This window comes from Felis catus, chromosome C2 (genome assembly GCF_018350175.1).
Source record: "Felis catus isolate Fca126 chromosome C2, F.catus_Fca126_mat1.0, whole genome shotgun sequence".
In the NCBI taxonomy this organism is placed as follows: Eukaryota; Metazoa; Chordata; class Mammalia; order Carnivora; family Felidae; genus Felis; species Felis catus.
In genome coordinates, this window is record NC_058376.1 from 45,914,430 (window position 1) to 45,935,774 (window position 21,345).

The 21,345-nt window shown below is 36.5% G+C and overlaps 1 protein-coding gene across 3 annotated transcripts in view; it reads left to right on the forward strand.

The window, feature by feature from the left end:
* CRYBG3 (crystallin beta-gamma domain containing 3) overlaps positions 1–21,345 on the forward strand; it is a 130,232-nt gene that overhangs the window by 52,246 nt on the left and 56,641 nt on the right. For all 3 annotated transcript variants that reach the window (XM_023238882.2, XM_023238885.2, XM_023238883.2), the window contains 8 exons: positions 1,339–1,383; positions 1,739–1,854; positions 2,816–2,963; positions 8,450–8,586; positions 10,135–10,249; positions 11,378–11,413; positions 13,511–13,644; positions 16,973–17,099. In XM_023238882.2, the coding sequence (XP_023094650.2) occupies positions 1,339–1,383; positions 1,739–1,854; positions 2,816–2,963; positions 8,450–8,586; positions 10,135–10,249; positions 11,378–11,413; positions 13,511–13,644; positions 16,973–17,099 (858 nt within the window). The remainder of the gene's footprint in view (positions 1–1,338; positions 1,384–1,738; positions 1,855–2,815; positions 2,964–8,449; positions 8,587–10,134; positions 10,250–11,377; positions 11,414–13,510; positions 13,645–16,972; positions 17,100–21,345) is intronic.

The following is a 21,345-nucleotide window of genomic DNA, read 5'->3' on the forward strand; positions in this document are numbered from 1 at the left end:
TGAAGTAGTGCTTTGGGTCATGAAATGACCTAAAAACTTATGAAGAAAATCAGTGATTTGAGGTTGTGTAAAGATGGTTTTAAAAATATATCAGAAGTTACTTTATTCTTTATTTGAAGTGTATCATAATCTCTGTATTTTAGCCAGACTGTTAAATTGAGAAAACAAAATTGCTTAGGCAGAATTTAAAAGGCATAAGAGAAGCAAGTTATTTCCCCTTCTTTGCTAATATTTAGTTTTCAAGTGAAATTAAGTGACAGCATTCTGAATTTCTCAAGGTACTATATATGGGGAACTTGTTACATTCCATTGAGCTTATGTGTCTCCGTAAAATATTTCATAATATTCTAAAATATTGTAAGTAATCACTTGGCAGTATCCTGTCAGTAGTTGCTCATATTGTTCATACAAAGCAGGGCCACAAACAGCCTAATTGAAAGAAAAAAAGCTGAAAACATTATAGCTGGCAGTGGTCTTGAAATTCAGTTTTATGGGTTTTTTTGCCTTAGAAATATTTAAACATTTAATGTAGAATATTCACTTAACATGGGACTTCCTTTCTGGCATTCCCAAGATCATGGAACTTTCTCTACGATTCCCAAGACCCATGTCTTCACCATGAATAGCCACAGTAGCAAATAGTTATACTAGAATACCAACCAGTAGCTTGCAAGGCAAAGTCTTTTTAAAAGAAAGGATAAGATTTGAAAAAATGTTTCTTTAATGATTCCCCATCACCTACCAAGTCAAGTAAAACATCTTCACTATATTACAGCACACCCAAGTCCTGTTTGTCCAACCTTGTCTCCACGTGCTCTGGTTATACACCCAGTGTTTCCTACCACCTTGTCTTGGAAAGTATGTTCTCCGTGGAATTCTTTTCTCAACTCCCTGGCCCCAACCTGCCACATTTTTTCCCTTATTAAAATCCTGTGTTTTCAAGGTCTTCTCCATATCACTTCCTCCAACAAGCCTTTTGGGGGCCTCCCCATGCCATCACCTCATCTCTATGCTGGTGTCATTCCCCTTGATGCCCATAAGTTGGCATTTTCTTTGTATTTTACCCATGAGTTTAACCTAGTACTTCACAGAACAGTCACGTCAGTGTGATCATCTGCTCCTTCCTTCCAGGTATAAGCTCCTTGAGGGCACAAACAACACATTATTTACCCTTATATTTGCCCTTGTAGCTCTTGTAGTACCTAGAGGTGCACTTTGCATATAATGGTCCCTAAATAAATATGTGATGAATTGGATTTGTGGCTGCTAAGAAAGTGAGTTATAGATCTTTCTGTTGATGTTTCTTAAGGCTTACTTCTTCCACATTTACTCTTTCAGAATGTTGACAAACAAATTCTGAGGTGTAACCCGAGACCTGGGAAGGTAAGCATAAGTTTGTTATTAACTAAGATAAAATATGAAAAGTAAAGTTACGTTAGGGATGCCTGGCTGGCTCAGTTGGTTGGGCATGCAACTCTTGATCTCAGGGTCATGAGTTCAAGCCTCACATTGGGCACAGAGCTTACTTTAAAAACAAAAGAAAGGTTACTTTCAGATTTGGGGAGTTTAAAGTAAATACTTTTCACTGACTTTAAAAGGGATTCTTTTGCTCAAAGATGTAGCATCTATAGTAATCATCTTTTATATGTTTAGGATATTTTCTACATTCTAGGACATTTTGGAATTTTAAATGCATTCTTAACAATTAGTTTTTGTGCCTGCTTTCTGTATATTGCAGATGGTTATCTATGATCTCCATGGAAGTAAATACAAGCAGGAGATCTACTGTAATATTCCTGATGCTACATCATGGTCCTTTCCGAATGGGATACTGATAAAAGTTGTAAGGGGCTGGTAAGAAATCTTTTAAAATTTGGTAGCATTTTCCCCCCAACTAAGTGTGTTTTCTTACTTTTTATGCTTTTTGTATTTTTTATTAAAGTCACATTCCCTTTCCTCTGGTTTTTGACAGAATATTTTGAAACATAATTAGTGTCTTATAATTTAATAGTTTTTTATGTACTGTGCCAGAAAATACTGGCTGTTTTTAGTGCTTAAAGCCAGTGGGCCATAAGTAGCAAGACCTAATATATATATATATTATATGCAATTAATACCATTCTGAAACTACATTAGTAGCAGAATGGATTTGGCAAGTTGAGTTGAAGGCATCAGCTAAATGAAGTATAGCTTTGAAAGCGAGTTCACAAGTTGTGGGATGCTAAGGAATGTGAAGGCCACATACTTAAAGTCATTTGTCGAGCTGACATGGTCAAGAAGTGAAGGATTCTTTGTGTGGTGTAAAAATGAGGGGAAACCTCATTTGTTATGGACCATTTCCCTTGCATATGCTGCAGCCAAAATTTCTTTGTCCAGTCTCAGTTACCCACTGGTCAGTACTCATGAAGTAAGTGGTATGGTATAGTGTTGTCTTCATGCAATAAAATGGGACACCTGTGCTCCCATTTTATTGAAGAATTGCAATTGTTAAGCTATTGTTTTTGATAGAAATATATAGCTTTGTTTATATACCATCTAGAAAGTATACGTGCATTTATGCATACATAAATATAGGCGTAGATTATGTTTGGGAATATTTCCAAATTGTGTGCACTTTTATTCTTATGCCTATGTCTATACTTAAATTAGCATATGTCATTGTTTCAAAAATAGGTTTATATACCAATTGTGGAAAATAGCTCAGGTTTTGAAAGTTAAGTAGATACAATAGTCTGTGGACTTACTAAGTGTCATGTTTTATGCCTCATTTCTTAGAAAATTAATTATAACCGATAATGCTTTTATATTTGTTCAGCTGGATTTTATATGAGAAGCCACATTTCCAGGGTCAGAAATGTGTGTTGGAAGAAGGGGAAAAGGTGTTAAATCGTGACTGGATCCTTCAGAACAGAAAACATCCACCAAGAGACTTTGTATTGGGTTCTATCAAACGTGTCTTAAAGGTGACACAACCTTTTGTTTTGTTTTGTTTTTCCTGTTTTTTTTATTTTCTCTTGTCAAGTAGTAAAGCTGTACGTTGGTCTAGCGATGTTTAAAAGCGGTTGCTAATATCCGTGCTAATTTTACCAGTCTTCATTATATTGATGATAATCTTTTGAATTTATGCATATAAAGTGTTACAGTGAGTGCTAATTGAAAATGTTGCCTGTAATCTGGCCCATAAAATGAATTGGTGCATGATACATATATATATGTGTGTATGTATATGTGCATACATATATATATATTTTTTTTCTTTTTAATGTTTATTTTTGAGAGACAGGGAGAGAGAGAGAGCAAGCAAGAGAGCACGAGCTAGGGAGGGGAAGAGAGAGAGAGAGAGACACAGAATCCAAAGTAGGTTCTAGGCTCTGAACTGTCAGTACAGAGCCCGATGCAGAGCTTAAATTCAAGAGCCATGAGATAATGACCTGAACTGAAGTTGGACGCTTAACCAACTGGGCAACCCAGGTGCCCCCATACATATATTTTTAATAGTAGTGGGAATACATCATCCAGGCATCTTTAGGAAAAGAGCCGACATTTCCAAATATCTTTTTTTTAGTATAGATCTCTACCCCTGAGTGTAGGAGTGTGTGTGTGAGTGTGTGCATATGAGTGTTTAGGAAATCAGAGAAGGAAGGGTGGAGAGAGGAAGGTAAGGTGTGCTCCTCTTTTATTTTCTGTTTAGAAAATACTATTTAATACTCACATGAGGAAGGTCTCCCAGTATAATAAAACATTTTGTGTTGGTTTAGAGGAGAGGCGAATTAGTGGTTAGGAGAGATCTCGGATAAGGACAGATTTATTTCTCCAGGGCATTCTTAAGAGTTCCTTCAGCATTAAAATAGTGCATGATTTATTACAATCATATGACAGTCATGAATATATATATTTTTTTCAAGTTATGGAGATTTTGTTTATGTGCTTAAAAATGTAAATTCAGGTGGATCCTATAATAGTGATTGGGTCAATGTTATTAAACTCTTGATAGCTGCAAATGGCATACAGAGGAAGGAAACATAGCTTCCAGAAAAAAGTCTCCATGAAAGGGGTATCTGCAAAAATTTTATGTGAATTAGTATTTCCTGGAAAACTGCAAACAAGCCTGTATCTTCACAAATACCTGCTTTGCTTTTGGATCCGATACTGTGATGAACATGGGAAATGGAAATACAAGTGAGATATGACCTCATGCTTGAGATTGCTGCAAGTCTAGGGGAGGGACATCTGAGTCACGTAAGCATATGAATTGAGAACGCTCTGCAGGGCCCTCAGGATGCACAAAGAAGAGGTACTCCCCTGGAGGAGGTGGCACCTGATTGGAATCCTGAGAGAGTAAAGCAGTGGGCGGGTGGAGATGTGAGGAAGTCCTTGGCAGAGCCACTTGTGTTAAATAAGGATGTGAATGTTGGTACCACAAGGAGATTGACGGCTGTAGCATCGAGGGTGTTTGTTTGCACTGAAAACCTTAACTGCAAGCAGGTCAGCTCAGCAAGTGGCATCTGAGTGCTCATTTAATTAGCTAACTCACTAGAAATTGATTGAAATGAATAGTGTGGAGGTATAATCTTCTAAGATTTAAATACCTTCAGGTGTGTGTGTGTGTGTGTGAGTGAGTGAGAGAGAGAGAGAGAGAGAGAGAGAGAGAGAGAGAGAGAGAGAGAATGTCAGGCATCGTGCCAAGCCTAGTGGAGAAAAAAAGGTAAGTTGTTGAAAACAGCAGCCTTCTCACCACAAAACAAACCACAATAAAATCAAGCAAAAAACTCAGTTCTGTTGAATATGGATATATAAATGTGTATTTGCGCATCCACCATTTGCTTAGATTATATTAAGAGAAAGAGTAAGTGATGCTTGCATTTCTTCCTTCTTCCAGTGCTTGGAGTGCTTGGAGCCTTTTTTTAAATTTTATTTTTAATGTTTATTTTTTAATAAAATTTAATAAAATTAATAAAAATTTATTTTTTAAATTTTATTTTTAATGTTTATTGATTTTTGAGAGAGAGAGAGAGAGAGAGACAGAGTGCAAGCAGAAGAGGGGCAGAGAGAGAGGGAGACACAGAATATGAAGCAGACTCTAGGTTTCGAGCTGTCAGCACAGAGCCCGACAAGGGACGCGAACCCACGAACCTCGAGACCATGACCTGAGCCAAAGTCAGACGCTCAACTGACCAAGACACCCAGGAGCCCCTGGAGTCATGTTTTAAATTGCAGTGTTAGTGCACTCATGTCTTGAACAGACTAGCACCTTTCAATGAGGAAGGAAAATAAAACTATTGAGCATCGAATGGAAAAGGCATTAGCATTGTTCTAAATATTTTACAAAATAAGAATCAGGCATCAAACTGCTTCCTTTCTCCAACCTTGTCAAAATTTTGCCTATGGATAGCTTCATTGTCATGGGGATTGTTACCATTCCAGATTCACCTAGGCTTAAGCCTAGTACTAACTTTATCTTATTTCGTTCTCTTTTATTTGCTCTAATCTGAGTAGTCAAAACTTGTGTTCTTTAAAGATAACACTTCATGATGTCTTCACTTCGCTATAAATAGATGCAAAGGACACCGTCAGTTATCAACAGGTGTAGGTTCTGCTCAAAGTCATCTTTGCTCCGAGAAATAATTAGGAGTGAGGTAGCATTGCAAATATTAGAAATTAATATTGCAAATTACTGTGTACTGTGCATTTAATATTTTTTTAAAGGAATAACATTTTTCTTGGTCAGAAGTTACTTTGGTTTTGCCCTCACTAATTTACTGAGAAGAGAGAGATTGGATGTTAGATCAGGTACTGATGGTATTTTATGTGAGGTGGAGTCAGATTTTCTTATTGTTTTTGTCAACTGTAATCCATTCCTACCCTGTTTCTCTCCTATAGTTTTGTCTCCATTCCTACAGAATGTTTTAATAGTCTAGGCTTGCAAATTTCATCAAAAGTATATCATGAGTAGAAAAGTTGGGGCGGGGGGGAAGCCATACAAACTTTACTAAGAATAAACTGTTCATTGTGACTAGATTACTAGAAAGTGCCCATCAGTTGTTAGTGTTACTGCCTCCACCCATCAAGAATTATGCAAGTCTTGCAAGAGACATTATTTCTGTGAGAATAGCCCCCATAAAGAAGGTGAAACTTAACTATTGAAATCTTTTTCATTTAACTAGAGAAAAACCTGGTCCTCTGGGAAAGAGAGTTGAGAACGTAAGCGTTCTTTTTGTTTATTTTCCATTTTTTAGTCATCATCACACTTTTTCCATTATGCTGTTTCCTTCTTTGTTGTGGTGGACTCAAGTGCCTTGTAGCTTTTTCCCTTTTAAAGTACACCACCCAAGCATTGTTTGTATAACACAATGCAGAGGAAACTTATTTGTGTGAGACACTTAGTTATGTATTCTGTTACTGTACCTTATGTCCCTAGGGGAACATTAATAGGGCAGCATTTCAAATAATGTTAATAGAACTCTATTATTAATAGCAAACAAAAACTTTGAAGATTGACAGGTGACTGTTGTGGACATTTCTGGCTATTTTTTGAAATGAAATTTGAGGTGTGCCTGGGTGGCTCAGTCAGTTGAGTATCCAACTCTTGATTTCACCCCAGGTCATGATCCCAGGGCCATGGAATCAAGCCCTGCTTTGGGCTCCACACTGAGTGAAGGCCTCCTCATGGCTTTGTTATGCTTCTGAGAAGGAAGGCTTAAAGACTTTTGGCGCTCTCCCTCTCCCCCGCTTCCCTTCTGCCCCTCTCCCCTGCTCACTCTCTCCCTCTCAAAAAAAACAAAAAAAAGTAAAATGAAATTTCAAAAAATAATCTTATACTTCAAAGGATATTTTAGGTTATGCTTCTTTATTGCATTTCAGAACTAGCTTTCTGAAAATAAGATGTATTAATGTACTTGTGCATAGTGATAAGAATGATTAATAATAAAACTCAGTTTGCAGAAAGGTTAAAAAATCAGAAAATTGGAGTTAAAAATTGCAAAACTAATTATAATAAAAAATAGAATTATTCAGCCTGATAAATATCACCCGTTACTCATTTACCTGTTTCATTAAAGCATAATCACTTGAATTTCACAATGTCCTAGGTGAGAATTTTGCTACTGAAATTTTGAATTGTATAATTAAGCACTCATGATTACTGAGTTAGTGTGTTCAGACAGAAGCACATCTTTAATTTCAGAGGAGGGAAAAATAATTGTAGTTTTGATTCCCAAAGAAAAGATGAGGTCTTTTTTGACTTACAACCTGACGATTAGATGATTTTCATAAGTAAGAATACAGAAAATTTCCTGTTTAGTTGCCTTGGGGAAAACATTTATAAAACTTAGACCATATGAAAAAAGAGAGTGGGATTAGCATGGATACCAGTATGACTGAAGAGTTGTATGGAGTTCCTGTGGGTTACTGGGTTGGTGCCGTGTTGTAGGAAGGCAAATACATGTAAATTTGATGTGCTTGGGTCTTGAGCCAAGGAGTGTCATGAGGAAAGCGGTGTTCTAACAAGCCTAGCTGTATATAATGTGGTTCATACCTGACTGGTGGAATAGGCCCATAATTGATGTCTTGGCCTTGATAAAAGTCCTTGACAGTGGGAATAGATAAGAGATACACGTTAAGGGAAATTTTAAAGGAAGGTTTGACAGGAGATGGTGGCAGTGAGTATGTGATGGAGTGTAGGGTCAAATTTTATAATGCCTTTCTTCTTCAAACCAACTTGTACTAAAGAAAATAAATAGAATCCCACAAGTAGGAAAACAGACTTCCTTTACCCTCACTTCTAATTCCTACTTTTGTCAATGTAAATTAGATAACACACTGAGAGAGTACTGTGCCTCTCTGTTGTTTATTTTTTATATCCCCCATGAGATCAGCTTTTACTTAACTCCCTTCCTCCTCATGGCTTTGTTATGCTTCTGAGAAGGAAGGCTTAAAGACTTCTGGCACTCACATAGTTTGGTAACTAAACATTGATTGCTTAATAGAACAAGACTTTTAAAAACTACATAGGGCATCCGACTCTTGGTTTTGGCTCTGGTCATTATCCCATGGTTCGTGAGTTCGAGCCCCACATTGGGCTTCATGCTAACAGTATGGGGTCTGCTTGGGATTCTCTCTCTCCCTTTCTCCCTGCCCCTTCCTTGTTTGCTCTCTGTCTCTCTCAAAATAAGTAAATAAACTTAAAAACTATGAAAAAAAAATAAAAACCAAGCAAAAAAAAAGTAATACTTTCTCAATTAATTTTTATAATTTTCATGTCATCGATGTAACTTCTTAAAATAATTCATTTTTAAAACTGGTAAAATGAAACAGTATTTCCTTTGTGCTGTTTTTGAGAAGAAATTCAACTGAACAATGAGAATAATTGTAATTGCATGTCCAGGGTATTGAGAATGCTGGATTGTGTGTGTCTCCAGATGATTTCAAAGCCTTTTTTTTTTTTTTTCAGGATTGCAGCATTCCAGAGATAGAACTTTGCCCACAGTCTGACCCAGAATATTGTCCTATCCATATACAGCGAGCCATCCCCAATTTGGAAGAGCTGAATATCCCTAAATCTGTGTCCTTCACTGTGAAGTCAGGAGTGTATGTATCAGTTTCTTTTTATTACAGTGATTGATGGCCACCAAAGTTAACTTTTTATTTCATATTTTAGTAGGTGACATACATTTCTGTGAAGTTTTAGTTTATGCTCCTGGATACTCAAGAAAGACTACTGAGGGGATTTGAACAGATTTTGTCTTCCTTTGGATCCAGTTAAGTCTTTGACGTAGAACTCCTAGGAACAGATGGAGATTCTCAGACATAGTTCTTGATGGATTCATCCATCATCTTTTCACCCACCAAATTTTGAGATTAAGAAATAAAAACATGTCCCTGACCTAAAAATCTGGAGTTTGAACTATTTCAAGAGTGTCTCAGTGCCAGTAGTTATTGAGTGCCTCCACAGGGCTGGACCCATGGTGCTTTTTTGTTTATTACTATTCCTGCAAGGCAGGTGGAGATAATTCATTTTATAAATGAGGAAATTATATAATTTGTCTCAGGCTACCAGCTGGTGGGCATGGGTCTGATGCCAAACCTTTCTGATTCTGAAGGTATCTTTCAGACTGTCGGTGCTACTTTGAGCCTGAATTTATTTATTTGTTTTTAAATTTTTTTAGTGTTTTTATTTATTTTGAGAGAGAGACAGAGTGAGAGTGGGGTAGGGGCAGAGAGAGAGGGAGACACATAATCTGAAGCAGGCTCTAGACTCTGAGCTGTCAGCACAGAGCCTGATGTGGGGCTTGAACCCACAAACCGTGACCTGAACCGAAGTTGGACGCGTAATTGGCTGAGCCACCCAGGCACACCAAACCCTGAGTTTAGTTTCCAGATGAGCTCATAGTTTCCAGATGAGTTCGAATGACAATTCTGTGATACCAATTCAACACAGGTTCCTTTTCTGTCTTTCACTCTTTTCATCTGCTCTGATGATGGTTGATGTAGAAGTTGGGGGTCACTGTAGGACATCTTTCTTCATGTCTCCCAACCGTAGATTAAAACTCTTGGGCAGACCCAGTAATTGACCCTGTCCATGAGATGTCTGTGCCTATCAAGTTTAGGTAGAAGGTAGTGGGTCTTTTGGGAATCTCATGTCAAATGCTGTTCCTGAGGCAGGCAAATGAACTGATTATTGATTCTAAAAATGTGGGTCAAAGATGTAAAATGCCTTAAATGAAAAAAAAAAAAATGTAAAATGCCTTGTAGAATCCCACCTCTGGTTGTCCCACTTTAAAAAAAGAAAACAGTAGAATGTTTTGGTTTTTTTTTTCCAATTCAGCTTGAATCAAAGGTGTCACACCTTTTAAATATTGGAAAATTCTAAGAAAAGTAATGCTTACTGCTTGGAAAACCTATAATAAATAGACTTATAAGACAGTGTTTGAATGTTGAGTACTTAATAACACATTAATTCTTATATGCTCTCTAGTGAACTCATTTCGAATATGTTTTACTAGTTGTAATTTTGCCACAAAGGTTTTTTTGTTTTGGGTTTTTGCCTTTTTTTTTTTTTTGATAGGCCTTTTTACTTTTAACTCTTACAAGACAATAGTATCCCTATTATACTTTAACCATTCATTTCTTATTTAGTTGGCTTGCCTACCCAGATATTAATTTTAAGGGAAAAGCTACAGTTTTGGAGGAAGACCATGGACTCTTTGAGATTTCTGCAACAGAAATTAAATCATTGCATCCACTTCAGATGGTAAGCAAATTAAAAAGAAGCATTTTTCCAAAATGCACATGAGCCCAAAGTTAAATAGCTATGGTGATTGCTCATGTATCTCTATCTTAAGAAATGAGTATGTATACTACTGAATCAACAACCTATATGTTATTTTTCTGTTTCTTTATTATAGAGAGTATCTGTGTGAAAACATTTTAATGCTTTCTAGAAGACAAATGTCTGAATTTACTTTGTGTTAAGTTTATTACAGTGCATGCCATTTCCTTATAAGTACCATTGTACAAAAATTTTGAATAAAGTTCTGAATTTTTTTTGATGCTTATTAGAAAACCACTTACAGTAAATTATGCTTTTCCATTGCAGTAATGAATGATGAGCACAGCATTAATAATAAATAGATCTGTCAGTGGTTGCTCTCTTAAAGATAATAAGTGCATGCAGTATTTATTTTTGTTGCAAACATTTTTATTTGAGGGCAGACTCTTCAATTAAATGTGAGGTGAGTGATAAACCATTCTTGGTTGCTCTGTACTTTTTAAAAAATAAAAACCAAGAAAACCTACAAAATTTTAAGAAATACCACAATGTGGAGTAGCATTAAAAACAGGAAATTCTAGAATTAGTTTTTGTGAAGGGGTTAACCTTTTATGCTCTGCAATCTTGATGTCACAAAGACTGTAAGTATGATAAAAAGTGTTTATAGGACTTGGAAGGGGAAGCACTCTAATTTAGAAAGCCCGAGCAGTTGTCATGAGGAAATGTAGTGTCAGTGGTTTGGAAATCTACTCTGCCAAAGGAGATTTTTTAAATCTAGCAATTCCACTCTATTTCTTGGTACTCTCTGCAGTGGGATTAAATCTTTAATCAGTTGCATGTGCTTAAGGACTAAAAAGCTCAGTTTCCTTCCTTATACCGGTTGTAATCTGGAAGGTATATTTTGAAGAGTTCTTGTCCCATCTACATCGATGAGCAGTCTGAGTCTGTTTTGACTGCTATAGAGTTCTGTACTTAAATTTTAAAATTTACCACAACTTAAAGCTGACTGGTATGTAATCTTCACTAATCAGACGTTTATATAACCTACATATGTCACTTAGTTACTTCCAGATATTCTAAGTCTTTAATATTAAAATTTCTTATCTTAAGGGTGGACTAAAAGTGGAAATGCCTATGAACCTAAAGGTAAGTCTTAAAACAGACTTTTATAGTTTCAGTATTAATCTTCACATATTTTGAACTATTAAAGTAAAAAAAAATGATGACTAGTATATTCTAATAATACTTGATGGATGTTGGGAGTGGTGGGAAATGACTGCACAGAACAGTCACTGAGGACCCATGCTGTGATGGAGAGTGAGGTCACTATGCAAGGATGGAGGTCTTGCTGACAACCTAGTCAGACCCAATGAGCAGCTACTACAGGGTGGAAAGGTGACAAGTTTGATTTTTGATTTGGTGGGCAGGGACTAGGGACGTGGCAGCGTGACATTCAAGCAGAGATATTGAGCAGTCTTTTGGGAGTGATGCTCAGAAAGGAGATCAGGGGTGATAAGAAGAAGCAGTAGGTAGCTCCTGTCAGATATCAGTTGGTAAGAATAAATAAGTACCTGAAGGGAACAGTAGAGACACCAGGATTAAGCCTATTTGGGGAAAGGAAATGAAATTATAAAATGTGTGTGAAAAGAGCAGGGGAAAAAAACCAGTGCAGTGATCAAAGATTCAGCCAGACCTCTGCTTAGCTAGCGTATAGCACTTCCACAGGCAGGCATGGAAACAAAGATTCATCTATCTGTCTCCTGTCCTGCAAAACAAGACACAGCTCCTCCAACCCTCCCATTTCTCACCTTTCTAACTTATGGAATTGACCACCATTCTCTTAATCACATAGGTGGAATCTTTTAAAAGTTAGTATCTGAGCATAGTATACCTTAGCTCTATGTTGGAGTCATGCATATCCAAGTTTAAAAAAAATACTTATGATTGTATTCCACTCACAGAATATCATTTTGGTCTGGGGTGTAGTCAGAAGTTTTCAAATTCTACAGGTGATTGTGATAACATGCAGCTGAGGTTTCGAACCAGTGACCTGAAAGATACAAAATTAGCTGTGACAGTCTGAGTGACTCCTGTCTCAGTTTCTTCAGGTGTGACAGGCTGGACATTTGCAGTTTGACAGGTTGTAGAGGCATATGAATGAAATAGCTATCACACATGGTCACATTTCCAAGTTGTTATGTGTTAGTTGACGGCTTGCTCATCAAAGAATTATTGCTTCTTAGTTTGAATGTGTTCAGATGTAGAAAGTATTAAACCAAATAAAACTTCATCTCTTCAAATACATCACCCTGTGAAAATTAAATATGTGGAACACAGGAGCTGTACTACATGGTTTTTTTCAGTTTGTATAATCTTACAAATTTTTGAAAACAAGTTAGATAGAACTTGGTCAGTATGTTTTAGCATGGGGCCTTATTTTGCCAGTTGTATGCAACGTATGCCATTAGCCACAAGTAGGACCTGGTGATAGAACGTAGATAGATTAGTGCCATTATCACCATTATCATTTCCACATACTAAAGGCAGGCAGGTCATACTTGGGAAGTATAGAGCACCAATATGGTGGAAGAGACCTTCCAAATTTAAAATAAATGAAATGCTAGAAATGGGTTTTCTACTATACTGACCTCCCCACCCGTATGAATCAATATAAAAAAAAAAAAAACAACAAAAAGAAAACACCATAATTTTTTCAATCATTTCTTCTTATTAGGAAGTTTTATGTTTAAATTCAGGAATTTGCATATCTCTTTCTTACTAGTGACTGGCAGCCACCATGTTATAAGAAGCAGCTGTTGTTTCTCAATCCAGTAGATAATTTATTATTATGTCCTAGAACCTCAAGAGTGTTTTTATTTATGTCTAATAGGGGAAAGTCAATAAATACAAGGTGGGCCTGTGTTAAATTCCAGGCAGAGAGCTAAAATTAGGTAATTTAAGAGTCAATTATAAGACAATTTACCCTGTCAGATGGTCCTAGGATTGGGGTAACCAGAACAGCGTAATCATGACAGAAACATATTATTAAGGTATCTTCATGGTAATAACCCCCATAAATCCTTGTGAATATCAGTCAGTGTGCTACGTTGTAAATAAATATTAGTGAAAAAAATGTATGGTGTCCCTGTTCATGTTGGGATTTTTAGTCTCACTTAAGTAAATGAGTTTTCTACCTATTCTAAAATATGAGCATGTTAAGTAATTTTCTTTCATATCTTCCAGGTTATTATTTATGAAAAACCTCACTTCTGTGGACAGGCCAGAGAGTTTAGTGAACACATAGATTCTGTCCCTAAGTTCTTAAAAAATAACGGGGATTTTCATGGAATTGGATCAATTCGTGTCATCGGTGGAGTGTGAGTGTTATGTTTTCAATATTTCAATTAATAGTCTGTTTTTTGAAGATCACAGAAAATGTGCTAAGCAGAGCAAAAAGAATGTGCCTTAATCTAAAAATATGCATCTTTTCTGTAAGGTACTATAAAATAAAAAAATAGTTACTAATGGCTTTCCTGTGAACTCTTGATTGTATTAGAGATTTTGAGATAGATTGAATGTAGAAAATAGTTTCTAAAACTTAAACACTTGGTATTGCTAAACACAATATAGAAGATAAAAATTGCAAAATAAAATTATTTTGGGGGGGGGGGATGCCTCAGCGGCTCAGTCTGTTCCAGTGTCTGACTCTTGATTTGGACTCATCATGAACCCAGGGTTGTGGGATTGAGCCCCACATTTTGGGATTCTATCTCTCCCTTCGCCACGTTTGCGCACTTGCTTGTGCGCGCTCTCCCTCTCAGATAAAAGAAATTGATATATTTTGTTTTACAAATTTTGAATATGAATGGAAGCCCCAATTTTGATTCTCTATTCTGTGGATCTTAGTTAACTTTCTGTGCTGAGGATCTTGCCAGTGAGTCCTTCATTAAAGAAGTAGCCTGGGTTGTAGGTTTCCCAAGTCAAGTATTTTTTACATCGGTTACCCTCTGGCATTATACTGTTTTTGAGGAAGCCCCCCCAAGAACCTCTAAGTATAAATCTAAGTGTAACCTAATCTCAGTCATCGGTTTATGGGGCAGGGACCCCAGAAAATCCATGACTGAACTGGTGGGATATGGGTTTGTATTTGTATCCTGGCAGATAAAATCAGAGCTTATTTGCCATTGTCAACTCAGTCCTAGAATTCCTCCATGAACATTGTTGGTCTCTCTGTTGATATGATAGTTTATTTGGAATGTTGGTTCATTTTAAGTATCCATGTCTCATTATTTGCAGTAACATCATAAAACTTCTTCATGCTATTCTAGCAAGATTCTACTAAAATATTTATTCATAGAAGTTACATGATGGGTCTTAGATCTCTCAAGGGTCTACATTTAGAGACTTAGACTTTGCAGTTTCTGGCTGTAAATCAAGTGATGGCCACACTAGCCAAAATGGAAACATAAGAGACTATGCCATATATTAGATATGTGGGACATATCCATAATTAGTCTGACATATTGGTAATCATTTAATTCTTTATCCTTCAATTAAAAAATTATTAGGCCCTTGAAAAACAAACACGTTTTGGATAAACAAATTTTTATTGTGTCATATTTATTTGCAGTCTTCTCTAATCTGTGAACACATATGCTTCTTGTTAACCCTGCTAAATATTATTGCCTTTTCTTCCCTTTGGAATCTGAATGTTTTTCCCATTAACTAGATTGTGATTTGCATTGTTTCCTGAGTTTTTTTGTAATTGTTCTATAAAAACTCTCAAGAAAACATTATGGCTTGTGATACAATATACACAAGTTTCATTTTTCATATGACAACTATAGGAGTAAAATGTCATATCCCCATTTAAAAGTGAACAGTTGATTTCACTGTTTTTCAGTGTTACTACCACTTTTCACTTTTGTTAACTGTTTATCTGCAGGTAGTAAGAACTCATCTCTGTCCCATCTTGAGGAATCTAGAGAAAGTGAGGTTGATGTTTTTTCATTTTTCTCAGATAACATCTGTTTTTAAATATCCCATATGGATATATAAATTGAATCTTAGACAAAACTTAATCTATTGTAAAAAAGCTGAGAAGATTTTTGAACTGTCATCATGTAATAATTTATTAATCTGTCTTTAATATTTAGGTCTTCTATATCTTTTATTCTTTTTCCCATTCAGGTTTATTAAAAGCATGTTTTGAGTAGCCACATTTATATAAATGAAAGCCACATTTAGAATTTGAAAGTTTTGGGGACTCCTGGGTGGCTCAGTAGGTTAAGTGTCTGACTCTTGATTTTGCCTTAGGTCATGAACTCATGGTTCATTAGATCGACCCCTGCATCACGCTTTGTGCTGACAGCGCAGACTCCCTGGGATTCTCTCCCTCTTTCTGTCCCTCCCCAACCCCACGCACACACACCTCAGCTCACTCACTCACTCTCTGTGTCTCAAAAATAAACTCAAAAAAAATTTTGAAAGCTTTCTTGTGCAATTTATCTTCGCATAATAGTTTAAGAATAAAATAATGTTCTTGTACATATTACAAATTCACTAAGATATATAAAATATGTTTATCCCCATTCATGTGGACCCCCTCTTCCCTTGCCATACGCACACCTACATGCAGAAAATGAGGAGGTGTACATGATTGCTGAGCGACTGCTATTATTTTATGCCCTTTGGAAACCATTTTTTGGAGTAGTTTTTTAATTTTTTGAAAACAATAGTAGTCAGCCGTACCCAGCTTCATTTGTCAAGCCCCAGAATGCAGAAGTTCCCAACCCACGAGCCCAAAATAGTCATTCTGGAATCTTCTCCATTGGAGGGGCTCCCATTGTAACACCACAGTGCCCCTCAAGGCAGATTTAAGCAGGCCATTGTGTGTTATGAATCATCCATGCCCACATTACATTCGTTAGCTACTGTGAATTATTCCATAAAAAGGTAAGTTTTGTGGAGGAGCTTAATGACCAATGGTGTTTATCAGTGTTCTTTACTGACAGTTTTAGATGAGAAGTCAAGAAACCTGTGTCCATGGAGCATACTGTGTCACCGTGCTTCCTGTTCCCATTATCACCACTGATTAAATGGTGGGAACAAAATTGCCCACCCCTAAATTTTTACAGAAGCCTTCATATATGTGTGGGCCATCAGCGCTAATGCCAGACCAGTTGCATTTCCTCTTTGTTAAAACCACCGGTAATGTGTTTTAGATCTGAAGCCTACTGAGAGGTTCTTTTGATTTAAACCCTAAAAAAATGTTTAATATAGTAATCATTCTCTGTGATTACAGAAGGGCTTTGTCAATAAAATAAGAATGGTTCTTTGAATCTCAGCATAGGTTTGTAACTTTTGTCATTGGCTATTTGTACTTTCCATTAATTGGCTGTCCTCCCCCCACCACTACCACCATATTGAGATACAGTATCATGTGATACCACAATTAGCAAGCTTTGCTCTGTTGTAATTCTACAATAGTTAACCTTTGTTGGGAAAAGCCGGCAAACTATAAAAGCTATTGATCCATGAAGCATACAGCATTTATCTGTCTTTATAAATGGTAACAAAACAATGTGTTGTTTTTTTAAAATATGGTGATAATATAACTAAGTGCTTTATCGGGATATTTTCTTTTTTTTTTTCTTTTTTCTTTTTTTTATTCATGGCTTAATTGGATATCCTTTGTATTTCTAGGTGGGTTGCCTATGAAAAAGAACATTTTAAAGGCCAGCAATTCTTGCTTGAAGAAGGAGATTTTGAAGACAGTAATGCCTGTGGAGCATTAAGTGGCCCCATCTTGTCTTTCCGTTTCTTACAAGCTGTGAGTTAGCTTTGTTATTCATGATTTTCTGTTTTCTATCCATGAAAATCAGTCATGAGTTGTGATAAAACATGAGGTTATAAAATGTTTCTAATACCTGAGAGCATTACACTGAACCACTAATGTGGCTTGCCTGCTTTTCTTAACTTTATGATTATTATAGAATACTTATGTTTACTTTTCATCCATCAATCCCATAAGTACTTTTTGAGCACCTGTTTTGTGAGCTGTATTGTATCAGATACTGGAGATACAGTGGCCAGACACTCAGTCCTTGCTTTCGCAGAGCAGGCAGTCTACTAGAGAAAATAGCATTTATATAAGTGTTTGATATTATTTGGCTATGATTGGATTAAGCACAAAGTACTCAGGGTACCCAGAAAAAGGTCAGTTACTCCCACTTGGAAGTAGAGAGGAAAAGATAACAGTTGAGTAAAATGTCTGATTCAAGAGTTAGCCAAGTGGAGAGGTTCCAGGACAGAGTGAATCAGAAAGGTAGGTGCTATTTTAGCAAGAGATTAATATTAAAAGGCAAGGATGCGAGCCACTGGTTCTCAGCTGGAGGTGATTTTACCCCTAGGGAGCATTTGACAGTGTCCGGAGACATTTTGGATTGTTGTGATTTGTGGAGGCCTAGATGGGGGCTGATACTGATAGCTACTCCATGGATGCCAGGGATACTGCCAAACCTCCGTAAGTCACAGGACAGCCCTCTCAAAACAAAGAGTCATCTGGTCTAAAATGTTAATAGTGCAGAGGTTGAGAAATCCTCTTATAAGTGAAACTGGGGTGTTTGGGAAATACAATTAAGTCAGGATATTAGGCAGAACTTTGGGAGAAATGAGGGCAAAAGCCAGATAATGAAGGGCCTTATACACATGTTGAGTCCAGATTATTATTTTTTTCTTTATTTGACCTTGAGCCTCTGATGGATCTTATGCCCAGTGAGCAAGATTAGATTAGAAATTTAGAAAGATCTTTGTGGTGACTCTATCCAGAAATGGCTTGGGATGGAGGAGATAAGTCTGGACATTATAGAAGTCAAGGTCACAGAGAAGAGGAGATACATGTTAGAGAGTTCTGTAGGGATCAGTGTTTATCAAATGTTGCTTATTTTTCTGACCAGCTCTGGAGATTTTTAAGTATGTTCAGAGGAGCATGCTTTCTTTCAATTCAGGAGTTCTCCTGCAGTCTCTTCCCAAAGTAATCTTTACCCATATAAACACTGTCTGCAATGACCTCTAAAGCCCTCTTTGAAGGAATTGATAATAAAGTGAAGGGTGTCCACATGAACTTTGAATGGGCACAAAGAGTTGCATGCTCTGGCCTTTTAGGTTTTTGTCTGTCTGGGCTATTCACCTGGTCAGGCAGGAGGAGCCAAGAAAGGGGGAAGCTGCACAGGAGCAAGGGAGCTTTTTTTGTGTTTCCCCAGGAATGATCCTTGTTAGTAAGACCACGAGTTAGAAACCAGTTCTACCTAAAAGACCTATAAGACAGGCCACTGAAGATAATTGGGCACTGAGTTTCCTTGAGCAGTGGATAGATAACTATGAGGTACTTAGTCCACAATTCTATTATGCAAGGTCCATGCATTTTCTCTACTTAGCCATTCCTTTCTTGACCTCTAAAAAGGCAAGCAAGATGAAACAAGATAGAACCTTCATCCTTTTATTTTAGTTCTTCACAACCATATGCATTCAGGGAACTATGGGTCATGAGTCCAAGAATCTTCTGCTCTAGTGTTGAATAATTTTTAATATTTTTCCTCCTTATTTAAAAAGCTGAATGGAAGCCTTGCTGTTCCTAGAAATGTTCAACAACGAATGTGGCATCTTCTCATGATGACTATGACTAAAACAAGCAAACAGAATAAAACCCCAAATCACTCATTGAAATCTCCCAATAATAGAAAATGTGAAAAGATATAAATACTATATATAGCCAAATAATAGGTATTTGGTATAGAAAGTATGATAATATACATTGGAAAAAACTGGTAGGAATTGGCATGTTGATTACTGCTGTATACAAAAGTTTGGGATGTCTACAAAAATAACGACAGCTTTTATGTAAATAAATTCCCTTGACATAAAATCTTCTGTTCTCTTAAGATTTTTTTTTAACAATTAAAAGACTACTTGTTAGCTTATAAAGATATTATTATAATCTTGACATTTGTCAAGTGCTTATTAATGGCCTTACATGCATACTTGTACTGAATCTTCACAAAGACCACAAGATAGACACTGTTACCATATTCATCTTATAGGATTGGAAACTAAGGGTCTCAGGTAGGAGTCATACCAAGTGTAGAATTGTTATTTGAGATCAAGTCTGTGTTACTGTAGAGCCCATGTCATATTTTCCTTTTTTTTTTTTTTAATTTTTGTTACAGAGTGATTACACTAAAAAAGCACCTTAACTTTGGAAAACTGGATTTCATTCAACCAAAAGCTTATTAGCATTTCATTTGTACCTAGAAATGTATGCTAACATTGCAGACCAGTACACATGTATAATAAATATTTACATGACTTTCAGACAGTTCATTCATAATTTAAATTTATGTTCACTAAAATATTTTCAGATGAAATACTTTGCATTCTTCAGACATAGCAGAGAGTTGGAAGAGTTTTGGGTTTTTTTACTACTTTATTGAGACACTGTTGACATATAAAGAGCTGTACATATTTAACATCTACAACTCGATGAGTTTGCAGACATGTCTACACTGGGGAAACCATTACCACCATCAAGACCAGACATACCCATCTTCTCCCAAAGTTTCTTCCTGCTCCTTTATTATTATTTTTTTTTCTTGTGATAATACATAAGATCTACTCTCTCTGAAAAATTTTAAATTTAAGACACAGTATTGTTAGACATAAGATTTAAACCTCTCATGGTTGTCGTAACCTACATAGGTTAGCAGGTAGATTTGACATGAGACATCTTTTTCCCCATATAGATTTTCAGGTGTCCCTAACCTGGGAAAGAATGATGCACTACATGTAAGATCTAAGTTAAAGTAATATAAAACAAAATAAAGAAGAAGATAGAAAAGTTGCATAATGCAATACAGTTTTCTAATGTCCTGGCTTCAGAATGTAGAACACTGTGAATCTACTAAGGTCAAATTCTGGACATGTTCCTTAGGGATAATGTGATCTGTGTCTTGGAGTGCTTGGAGAAGACAACAGGAAATATGTTTCTAATTCCAAATGAGGCAGTCAGACATACTGACTTTGAGTTAATTTCTTTTTTTTTTTTTCTTTTTTTTTTTTTTAAGGAGAGGTCCAGAAGAATATAGGAGTATTTAGACTCCAGAGATTAAACAAGGAATTTTTATTCCTTGGCTTCCTCGATATTTTCCCCTCAGTTTTATACTAGCTTAACTTTTGGATTTGCTTTTGTTAGGATTTTCAGACCTGGGGCCTCTTTTCAGGTCTCTGAAACCAGGTGGTATGCAATGGGGAGACCATTATTTCTCCTAAATAAATGTATATACCAATTCTCCACTGGTGTCTCATAATGCTTTGCCCACCAGGGGTTTTAGCACAAGAGCTCCAGGGCAGATCAGCTATGGGATTGTATGGAATTTAAAAACACCCAATTTACTAATCCTTAAAGACTTATCTTTGGTCCCAAAGCATCTGCTCATTTTTTCTGACAATGGGGATCTCTGGACCAGAGATAGCTTACCAGAGTAAGCTATCCAGATTTTCCCTTGGACATAAGTGCTTTAAAAATATAAAATGGAGTACAAATTTTAGATCATTCCATCATTATTCATTCTTCTCAAGCAACAGAGCTCCACTTTAATCTGTGTGACTTTCAAAATTATATAATTGCACCTGGCAAAGCAGGGATGCTAGTAACATAGAAATCTCATGATGCTTACTCTGGACATGACTCTTAAGTGCCTATTACAATCTCCTCTTGAACAAGGCAGTTAGAAGTTGTGGGTTTGGGTTTTTGTAGTTTTTTGTGTGTTTTATATCACACTTCATACATGTATCCCCAGGAGATTTAGCCCCAGGTGATTGGATTTGGGTTAGAGTTTGAGCTCTGCCCAGTAGGGACACCATATTGATGGTAACTAGTCCACTAGATCAGATACTGTATATTTGGTAGATTTGAGTGAAGAATGCAGAGAGTGAAAAAAGGAAAGTGGCTCAGAAAGGTACTTAGAAAAAGATAGAAGGCAAAAGCTGTAAGGCAAGAAAAGCCTTGAGTAAACAAAAGC